The 9,994-nt window shown below is 42.7% G+C and overlaps 3 protein-coding genes across 4 annotated transcripts; all 3 read left to right on the top strand.

Annotated features, from left to right (window-relative positions):
- Positions 1–2,414: 2,414 nt before the first annotated feature.
- Positions 2,415–3,521, top strand: LOC132266129 (DNA-binding protein RFXANK). Its single transcript, XM_059766979.1, has 5 exons — positions 2,415–2,536; positions 2,604–2,891; positions 2,952–3,081; positions 3,144–3,291; positions 3,380–3,521. The coding sequence occupies exons 1-5, from the start codon at positions 2,517–2,519 to the stop codon at positions 3,424–3,426; spliced, it is 633 nt and encodes a 210-aa protein (XP_059622962.1). The 5' UTR covers positions 2,415–2,516; the 3' UTR covers positions 3,427–3,521.
- Positions 3,522–3,598: 77 nt separating this feature from the next.
- On the top strand, positions 3,599–8,585 carry LOC132266128 (poly(A) polymerase type 3). 2 transcript variants are annotated; one of them, XM_059766978.1, is made up of 6 exons: positions 3,599–3,928; positions 4,940–6,376; positions 6,444–6,683; positions 6,820–7,070; positions 7,525–7,621; positions 8,210–8,585. In XM_059766978.1, the coding sequence occupies exons 2-4, from the start codon at positions 4,967–4,969 to the stop codon at positions 7,006–7,008; spliced, it is 1,839 nt and encodes a 612-aa protein (XP_059622961.1). In that variant the 5' UTR covers positions 3,599–3,928; positions 4,940–4,966; the 3' UTR covers positions 7,009–7,070; positions 7,525–7,621; positions 8,210–8,585. The 2 variants fall into 2 exon arrangements, with proteins under 2 accessions (XP_059622961.1, XP_059622959.1); XM_059766976.1 differs by lacking the exon at positions 8,210–8,585 and having other exon boundaries at positions 7,525–7,945.
- Positions 8,586–8,925: 340 nt separating this feature from the next.
- LOC132255929 (seminal metalloprotease 1-like) lies at positions 8,926–9,929 on the top strand. Its single transcript, XM_059752102.1, has one exon. The coding sequence runs from the start codon at positions 8,926–8,928 to the stop codon at positions 9,907–9,909; it is 984 nt and encodes a 327-aa protein (XP_059608085.1). The 3' UTR covers positions 9,910–9,929.
- Positions 9,930–9,994: the final 65 nt, after the last annotated feature.

The following is a 9,994-nucleotide window of genomic DNA, read 5'->3' on the forward strand; positions in this document are numbered from 1 at the left end:
AATTCTTTTTAAAGTAAAATATTGCAAAATAGGATTTTCAAGGGATTTGCAGACATTGCAAAGAATTCAACAAGACGTGGAAGACACAATCAGTAAGTCCAAAAACATGAATTACGGCAATTGCTGCTGCAGCCAACGAGATCTCTTTCAACCTGGTGAATTCAGGCATGTATTTTCGTTGCCTTTCTACCCAGTTTTGTAGTGTGTGGGACAAGAAGAGGTGCAGCCCAGCAAGAGTGGTGTTGAAGAGAGAAAGACGCTCTTTCCGTTGCAACGACAATTTAATGGGGGTTTGGATGACGCTAAAAAATGAGTGGAAAGTGAATGATTGGGTAAAAAACCATTTCATTCTGAATTCTTCATCTTCACGAGCATCTTTCTCAGTGGCGGCAATGGATTTAGCCAACAGGATTTGCTAACAGAGAATGACTGAAAATATGTCCCAACAGCCGGTTTTCATTGTCCACAGAGGAAATTGAAAGCCACGTGATGCGAGTTTTTCAAACGAATACATAAGAATTGATGGCAAAAAGAGCCATAATTTATTTATATTTTACTGCATTGATTGCAACTCGTGTTTGTGTTGCATGATCAGAAATCATCACTGGACGTTTCCCATAATCGCATTAATTATAATCAAGTGTCTGTTATAGGGAGAATTCAGGCATTGTCTGGGTGTCTGGAGGAGCAAGAATAAAAAGGTTCTCGACGGTGGAATAAATAAAAATAGGCACAGAGAAGAAGGAGGAAGAGAAGCAAAAGAGTAAATATGAAATTATGGAGAATTAACTAACTAGAAAGAATTGACGATTGTGCTCGTTTTTTGCCATTCTTGTTTTCAATTTAACATTTTCAGACGATTGAGCAGCTCAAGCGGAACACATTCAGCTTACATGTTACATTATTATATGTTGCCAGAGAACTCCTTCTCTGTATAGACATTCAATCTCGTCAAAAGTGAGAAAGAAGTGCTTGAAAATTCACCGACCAATTTAGAAGTAATTAATCTAATTTGTCTAATTTGCACAGACTCTTTTTTATTCCTTAATTGGCAGTCATTTCTATTGAATCCAATCTTCACTGAACCCTTCATGCACACCAACAAGACACTTAATGAAATTGCAGAACTTTGAGGAAGCAACTAACAAGGCATTAATAAATTATTCATGGACAAAGCTGAACTCTTCAAATACACTTGCATTAAATTAAGACTGCATTTAAAGTAAAAATGCAATTTTGAATAATTAATTTCAGAATATGCACTAGAATAATGCTCATCACGCGGAAGTCATTAGAGAGCTTTTCATTAAATATTAAAATTTCTGTATAAGAAAACTTCATCAAAGAGTAATATGAAATATTTCCCCTGGAACGTCAATTATCCAGAAGAAAAACTCATTTTTCACTGAAACTCATTAACTGTGCAAAGACACATGTTGAAATTAAACATTTACGCATGCAAAGAATTGCTTTTGCATAATGTAAATGCGATGCATTTTGTGAATTTTTGGGCGTTTATTTTGTGTCCTTCCATTTGGTTGCACCTTGAGTTGCACTCATTTTCCTCCTCCGTGGCCACATAATTAATATATCCGGTCGACTTGAAGTCATCTTTATCTCTGCTTTCCACTCACTGGAGAATTTCATGGGGAAAAGCTCGCCTCAATTCCCATTAGAGAGTATAAATTGACATTAGTTGCATGCAACGTGACTTAAAGCATAAATTGTAATCTCTATTTTCCTTTTCCCTAGGCGTATAACAACACAAGGAGAGAATCTGCCAACAAGTGGCAAGGATAAAGTTTGTGAAATCAATACATCAATTTCCCGCCTTCACACTATCAATGTAATTTCTCCCCACAATTCCATTGAGCCAACTTCTCATATTTAGCTGCGATGATAGCATGATATAGACAGAGCGAAAATCCCGAAAATTCTTAGAATTAGAAGATAAATTGATAGAAAAATGCATGTAAAGTAGAGAAGGAATATACATTTCAAAAATGTATATTTCCAGAGCAATAATATAATGTATTAAATACAGTTCTGAAACACTGTAGGTCAAAAAGATTTTCTTTCAAATTCCCTTTTAAGTATAATCATGAAATCATATAATTTAATGGTTTTCTAACTATTTCATGATTGTTTCTCAAAATCTCAAATAATCCTAAAGTATTTATAAACCTAATAAATATAAAACAAATTTCAAAATCTATGTATTCATCTTCATTAGTGAATATTTGTCTTCAGATCCTGCTTTAGTCATTATCTTTAAAGTTAAGAGTATTAATGTATCTAAGAGTTAAGAGCAAACGATGGATGAAATTGAATTTTGAACTTTTGGAGAGATTTGGAGACTTTCATCGATTTCTCATCGTAGTTTGCATCTTTTTATAAATTTCACTGGAAATTTTCATGAAATCTACCATCTCTTATATGAAATCTGTATTTATTGAGTGATATTTACGAAACTTTCCCGAAATCTTCATTCCTAGTCAAGAAGAAACGTCAAAAACATGGATTCAAGGGATTCAAGGTAAAGATTCTCTCAATTTTACCAAGAAATATTGCCGAAGTGAAGCAATGTCCTCTCGTTCTGGCAGCTCCAGGTGGGACCTCAACAGCACATTACTGCTGTCCGGGCGTCGGAAGAGTGCTTTTATTCCCTATCGCCCCACAAACACGGTGTTGACGAATCTCCAGCGCGGAAATACTGAGACAGACGGATCGGAAATCACCTTGAACTTCCACGAGAAAGCCGGCCAGGGCGAGATCACCGAGGAGATGGTGAAGGAGCTCAACTTCGTGGATGCCCTGGATCAGTTCCAATACACTGCTCTGCATTGGGCGTGCTACTACGGGCAGTTCTCTGCCGTGAAAACTCTAGTCCAGTAAAGAACACCCTCCACTCCTTCGGAGATGTAAAAGATAAATTGTGACCGTCTTTGCAGATGCGGAGCCGATGTGAACAAACTCGCTCCGGACCACATTTCTCCTCTTTTGCTGGCCTCAGCCGGAGGACACAATGAAATAGTGAAATTCCTCCTGCAACAAAAAGCTGACATCAATCACACGGATATTGTAAGGAAAATTTTCAATCACATCTTACGCTACTTCTGCAGTGTTGTTTTTTTGTCTTTAAGGAGGGAAATACGGCTCTAATGTACGCCTCGGCGGGAAATCATCCGCACACGTGCAACGAATTGATCGCATTCCATCCGAATCTCACGGAATCTAACGAGCACGGAGATACTGCGTACTCTCTGGCGATAAGAAACAGGGCTAACTTAGGTACTTCTCTCTCTTTATCATCATTGATATTGAGGATGTTGATATGAAATAGGTGAATCAATATGTCATTCTTTGTCTATCTTTTCAGCCCAGGCAGTGCTTGAGAATCACATTTTCTCATACTTCCTCAAGTGATTGTCCATCGAAGACCGCTGTCTTGCCTCTGTTTTGTACATTGTGGAATTTACAAGAATATTTTTACAAGAAAGAAAAGCCTCCAAAATTTGAAATCGCGTTTTATGGTTTGTCGCCAACTTCACGGTGAAACTCATCGATTGTCAGTCGGCCATGTTGGCGAGAGAGCGCTTGTCTTGCGGATCATAACAGTTGCAGAGTGACTTGCGAATGGGCTGGTTTGGTGGCGGCCAGAAGGATTCGGTGCAATGTTTGAGTCCCATTTGTGTTCACAATCACGTCCAAGTGTATAAAGAGTGAGGATTTGGCGACACAGAGCGCAATTGAGTGGCACAAGTGACTGCAGAGCGCGCCCCTTGAGAAGTGCGTCGAAGCGAAACACAACCATTGTCACGAGAGTCGCGAACAAAGCAGTTTCTCCGCTTTATGAGGCTTCCGTCCTGCTCGCGCCACCCTTAGGAGCACCCACGACGCCCCCGGACATATTTGCAGTGCATCTCAGGTGAGCCAGTGGCCGGTGAAACGCGCTGGGGCGCACGCGAAAAAGTGCTGGTGCCGAAGAGGAGCTCCAGCGTCGCCGCCATTGATTCGCTCTCTTGACAATTCCGGGTTTTCGTCTCTCTCTATCTCTCTCTCGCTCTTTTACTGTTACGCGGAGAGCGAAATTACGTGGAAAAGTTCCCCAAGACGTGCTTTATTTCTGCAAACTTGACAGTCTAGCGCTTTTGTTTACACTTTGAGACCCTCCAAGGCGCGCCGGAGTTCTTGAAATTTCGCAACAAGTCAGCACTTTTGAGTCAGTGACGGAGAATAGACGGAAATTCCTTGAGGAGATTTAGGGGCGGATTTTCAAAATACTGAACATGCAAGAAGCTTAAGGAATTTCCTTAACATTTTGCTTTATGTATGAAATTGGGGGATTTATTTTTGGCAAAAAGCCATCAAAGAGCAAATTACGAAAATTGTCTCAGGTAAACCGCACTGAAACCCTCATTATTAGGCCATTAAATACCTTTTCTCTCTTCTATTTACTAATCAGTTTTTAAAAGGCTTGCTGAATGGGTTTAAAACAGAGCCTTTAGGCTTAAAACCTATAAAAGCAGAGCGTTTGCCAATTTCTAGTCAGTTTCTCTGAAGTTCTCCACATGTAAACATCTCTTTCTATGCATGTTTAAGAATCTAGAGTTGAAAAATCTCCGAGAATTCTTTTGATAAATCCTGTGTAGAGCATTGTAGGAGAATTAAATTTGGCAAAGGAGCTCAAAAACTGTGACTTTGAAGTCTTATAATGGTAATAATAAAATTTTTTTGAAAGATAAATCACAATTCTTGCAATTTTGTGTGGATTCAAGTTAGTTTGTGAAGAGTTTTCTACCCTTACGAATCCAAAATCGACCCTTTTCGATTTTACATGGGAGTTTTTGTCGAAATACTTCCCGTTTAGTCTCAAGAACCGCTGCGATTTGATGATATTCACGCGTTAACCACTCAATTTCTTCTCTTTCTCGTGCAGGAACAAACGAGGTTTCGTGTGGCCAGAATGTGGAGCTCGCAGAGCAGATCGTCGGAGAAGGGCAAGGAGAACGGCAGCCCGCCAGTGAAGACGTTCGGAATGACGTCGGCCATCAGCATGGCTGGTCCGAAGCCGGAGGATCACGATCTGACGAAGGAGCTGGAGAGCACACTTCAGCCGTACAATGTGTTCGAGTCGGAGGCGGAGCTGAACCACCGCATGGAGATCCTGGCGAAGCTCAACACGCTCGTGAAGCAGTGGGTGCGCGACGTGTCCATTGCGAAGAACATGCCGGAGCAGATGGCCGAGAAGCTGGGCGGCAAGATCTACACATTCGGCTCCTATCGACTGGGCGTGCATCACAAGGGCGCGGATATCGATGCGCTGTGCGTGGCGCCGCGCAATATTGACCGCAATGACTACTTCACGTCCTTTCTGGATGTGCTGAAGCAGATGCCGGAGGTGACAGAGTGCCGTGCTGTGGAGGAAGCCTATGTGCCGGTGATCAAGATGAATTTCGACGGCATTGAGATCGATCTGCTGTTCGCCAGACTCACGCTCAAGGAGATTCCGGACAATTTCGATCTACGCGACGACATGCTGCTGAAGAATCTCAATCCGAAGTGTGTGCGGAGTTTGAACGGATGCCGAGTAACGGATGAGATTTTGCGCCTTGTGCCCAATATTGAGAACTTCAGACTGGCGCTGCGCGCGATCAAGCTCTGGGCGAAGCGCCACGGAATCTACTCTAATTCACTGGGCTTCTTCGGTGGTGTATCATGGGCAATGCTAGTGGCCAGAACGTGTCAGCTGTATCCCAATGCCATCGCGTCGACGCTCGTGCATAAGTTTTTCATGGTGTTTTCGCGCTGGAAGTGGCCACACCCGATTCTGCTGAAGCAGCCGGACAACGTCAATCTCGGCTTCCTCGTGTGGGATCCGCGCGTAAACTCTGCCGATCGCTATCACCTGATGCCCATCATCACGCCGGCATATCCGCAGCAGAACTCCACGTACAACGTGTCGATTTCTACGAAGAAGATCATCTGCAATGAGTTCGAGCGCGGCATGAAGATCATGGATGAGATTGTGCAGGGCAAGCTGACGTGGAAGGCGCTGTTCGAGGCACCGAGCTTCTTTTTCCAGTATCGCCACTTCATTGTGCTGCTGGTGAGCTCACAGAGTGCCGACGATCATCTGGAGTGGTGTGGACTCGTGGAGTCCAAGGTGCGCTGCCTCGTGCTGAATCTGGAGCGCAATGTGTTCATCTCGCACGCTCAGGTCAATCCCAAGTGCTTCGACCAGGAGCCGTCCAAGGCATCGTCGCCACACTGCTCAATGTGGTTCATCGGCCTGGAGTTCCAGCGCACGGAAAATCTCAACGTTGATCTCACGGAGAGCATACAGACATTCACGGATCACATCCACAAACACGGGGTGAGTTGGAAAGTTTAATGCAGCTATGAAAATGATCTAATTATCTCTGTCTCTTCTCTCACGCCAGCTCAACATTAAGATGCTGAAGGAGGGCATGAAAATTGAGGCGAGACATGTGAAGAAGAAGCAGTTGAATCAGTATTTGGATCCGGAGTTCCTTCGGCGCGAGCGCAAGCACACGGAGATGATGGAGAATCTGATGCCGGCATCGCTGTCCAAGAAGCGCTCTGCCAACAGCGAAGAGACGATGACATCGTCGCAGCCCGGGACGCCGCAGGACACGAAGAGGATGAGGTTATCAGAAACCGTGAGTCCGTTATATAATTTAACCCGTTTGCCATCATGCAAGAAAAATGGTAGAGTAGTTGGGAGTGTGTAAGTGTTGATGCGATTCTTGTGCATTATTCCAATTCCCCCCTGCCTTTGTGCGTGCGTGAGAGTAGTTCGACGACAGCCCGAGGACGACGCCCAACACGTCTGTCAACGTGATCGTGGACGGCGACTTGGGGGATGGACAGGAGTCGGCGGAGGGGTGCAATAGCGGCGGCGCGGACGCGGGCAAGGAGGAGGCGGAGGAGCAGCAGAAGGGCGACGCGCCGCCCGCGCAGACGGCAGAGGTGATGTGCTCGTGACAGGGATGATTGGAGCATGAGACTGATCCTGGTGGAGTCACAGTGTTCACTTGAGATTCCATGTAAGTGTGTGCGTTGGTCAAGTTGGGAAATTCCTGCCGCGACATTCCACTAAAGTTCTCCTATTTTATGAGAGAGGGACATTTATAGTGTATAATTTAGCTCTTAATTCTGTATATATTGTTCAATGTTAGCATTAAAGTTCAGTAATTTTATACGAATTCTTTCCCAAATGTTAATTATTTTCTTCATTTCGCCTCTTCTGGGATGTAAAAAAACATTGTCTTCGAAGTGTTGAGAAAAGGTAAAACAGTAAAGTCGACTATTTGGGGGTTTTATTTTCCACTTCTTACTTGAATCGCGGAATAAATGGCACCGAGTGTAATCGCACTTAAACAGCACGAAGAGATTTCAGAAAAAGGTTGTATGAAATATGAAAAGTCTCACAATAGGAGGAATTTAGTGGAATGTTGCGAGTCTGGGGGTGGAATTTTCACCTCAGAATCCCACTTGCAGGTGACCTCCGAAGACTCTCCCGTCAAGTGAATGGCCGTATGCGCTGCCCAGGATTTGCGATGGTACAGCGAACGTCAGACAGACAGATTTATATCAAGTGAGAAAGATGGGTTTTTAAGGGATGGGAATATGACCTTTCCTACCATGTTTAGGATGATACAAAATGTGGGATAACTTTGCACGCGCACGCGCGCGTGTATTTCATGAGTAGTCTTTTCACAGCCACCGGATAAATTTGAGGCACACATTTGAGAAAATGCGCCAATTTGAAGTATAAGAAAAAATATTATAATGATAAGGAAAAAAAACAATGGTCACGAACTTTTCCACATTCACGCAACTTTTCGTTGACTCTTTATGAATCCGAAAAAGAAAATAATAATGGAAAATCAACACGAAAATACGGGCGTTTAGAGAGAAATTCTATATATTAAAATATGGATTTATTTTTCACACAATTTACTACTAGTAGGACAAAATGATGAATATTAGTAATGTAGAAGAGATAGAATAATGATTTCTAGACTGTAAAACGCCCCCCTCGTGAGGAAGGTATGAAAACCTAAACACACACTTTTCGTTTGATGAAAAGTGACGATGAGAAAGAAGTTAAACTGAACGTCTTAAGGTTTTTTTTTCTTTTCTTTTTTTCAATAAAAAGAGACATTATATTTTCTGTAAATAGAAAACCCCCCAGATTTATGATGGACTTTGAGGCGTTGAAGAGGGCTTTAGACAGAGAGAGGTATTAAGCTGTAAGGCTCAATTGAGGCGATTAAGGAGTGACAAGAGCAGAGAAAGAGAAAGGAATTTTATACGCTGTCATGGATTTACTAATTCCGCTGCAGTCCGTTTGTAAATACGCGCGCCCAGAGGTGAAGAGAGAAGGATGAGAACCACACAATTTCTGTCCGCACTTTCTTTGGCAGGATCTTCGCTGTGTAGATGTAATTGAATAACTTTCCATTTATTGTCAGGACCTTTTTCACTTTGTAAAATTCGATGTATGAATGATTTAGTTTTCAATAAAGATCTACCGCGTCATAAAAAAAGTAGGTTTCTGTTGGAGATTTTGCTGCTTGCTTCGATTCTCTTTGATTCCACTGCTGAGAAAGTGTCCTAGTTTTTATAGGAGTTCCAGGAATAGGTGTACAAATTTCAGTAAACACTCTTTCCCTTGTGTCTATCTTATCATTTTCTTTCTATTCTTGCTACAGAAACACCTGCAAATTTGATTTGTTTCTTATTAATCAATTCTCCCCGGAAATAATCACACATTTGAACAGTTCTGCAAGTTTTCTATAAATTATCGAGCAGCTAGACTCTCAGTAAGTTTCAATAAGAAACTTTACAACCGATATATTGTTGTTCATCATGCTGAACCTGTTCTTGAACGTCCAAATGACACTCTTGATTCTTGTCGCTCCTGGAAGCCTTGCGGTGTTCGAAGTGCACCAGGGCAAGATAGTGTTTGACGGTGACATGGTGATGACGCCGACGAGAGCCAGCAAAGTATTCTTCCGCAGTGGCCGAGTTGACGAGGAGTTCCTCTGGCCGAACGGCAAGGTATTCTACGTGCTGGACAAGACCGTGCGACCGCCTGCCAAGAAAGTCATAAGATCTGTCCTGGCGAACATTCAGCGCAGAATTTGCATAACTTTCGAGGAAGTTGAGCAGAAGAAGGCGAACGTGAATCACCTGAAGTTCAAGTCGGACGAGATGGGATGTTGGTCTCACGTTGGCTACCAAAACATCCTTGAGCAGATTGTGAACTTAAATAGCAACTGCTTCTCGAAAATCGGCGTCATTTATCACGAGATCTTCCACACTCTTGGACTGTTTCACATGCAAAATAGCTCAAATAGGGACAAATTCGTGAAAATCCTGTGGGAGAACATCAAGAATGAGACGAAGACGAACTTTGAGAAGTACGACGCCACAATCTCATCAGATTTTGGTGTTCCATATGATTATGGCAGTGTTATGCACTACGCAACGAACGCTTTCAGCGCAAATGGACTAAAGACCATTGAAATCCTGAAGAAAACTAAGAAACTTGTCGGTCAGAGATCTAAACCGTCGCCAGAAGACTACCAAAGGCTCAACAACATGTACAAGTGTGGAAAGGAGGTGAGGAAGGGTGTTAAAGACGTTAAGGGTAAATGTTCACAGCGCATGGACACTGCGGACTCCGAAGCAGCAGAAATGGTGCCTCGAGCCATTGATGCTAAGGACAACTTCAATCCTTTGATAGACGAAATGCAAACTTTGAAGGGCGATGATGTGGAGACAAAACGAACCACAAAATTCCTGCGAATCCTCCTCAAACCACTAGAGAAGATTTTGCAATCCAAATCTACAATGAATGAATGGAATTCTGTATAAAATAAAGGTGATAATTAGAAACCCCAAGAAGCTGTTAAACTCTTTGATTTTTGTTGTGATGTTTCAGTGGTGCATCGTGCATATG

This window comes from Phlebotomus argentipes, unplaced genomic scaffold, assembly GCF_947086385.1.
Source record: "Phlebotomus argentipes unplaced genomic scaffold, Phlebotomus argentipes genome assembly contig_5, whole genome shotgun sequence".
Classification (NCBI taxonomy): domain Eukaryota; kingdom Metazoa; phylum Arthropoda; class Insecta; order Diptera; family Psychodidae; genus Phlebotomus; species Phlebotomus argentipes.

Coding starts and splice junctions, on each gene's coding strand:
- LOC132255929 (XM_059752102.1), top strand. CDS start 8,926: ATGACACTCTTGATTCTTGTCGCTCCTGGAAGCCTTGCGGTGTTCGAA.
- LOC132266129 (XM_059766979.1), top strand. CDS start 2,517: ATGGATTCAAGGGATTCAAG. Junction 2,892..2,951: donor GCCGTGAAAACTCTAGTCCA/GTAAAGAACACC, acceptor CCGTCTTTGCAG/ATGCGGAGCCGATGTGAACA. Junction 3,292..3,379: donor AAGAAACAGGGCTAACTTAG/GTACTTCTCTCT, acceptor CTATCTTTTCAG/CCCAGGCAGTGCTTGAGAAT.
- LOC132266128 (XM_059766978.1), top strand. CDS start 4,967: ATGTGGAGCTCGCAGAGCAGATCGTCGGAGAAGGGCAAGGAGAACGGC. Junction 6,377..6,443: donor ATCACATCCACAAACACGGG/GTGAGTTGGAAA, acceptor CTCTCACGCCAG/CTCAACATTAAGATGCTGAA. Junction 6,684..6,819: donor GGATGAGGTTATCAGAAACC/GTGAGTCCGTTA, acceptor GCGTGAGAGTAG/TTCGACGACAGCCCGAGGAC.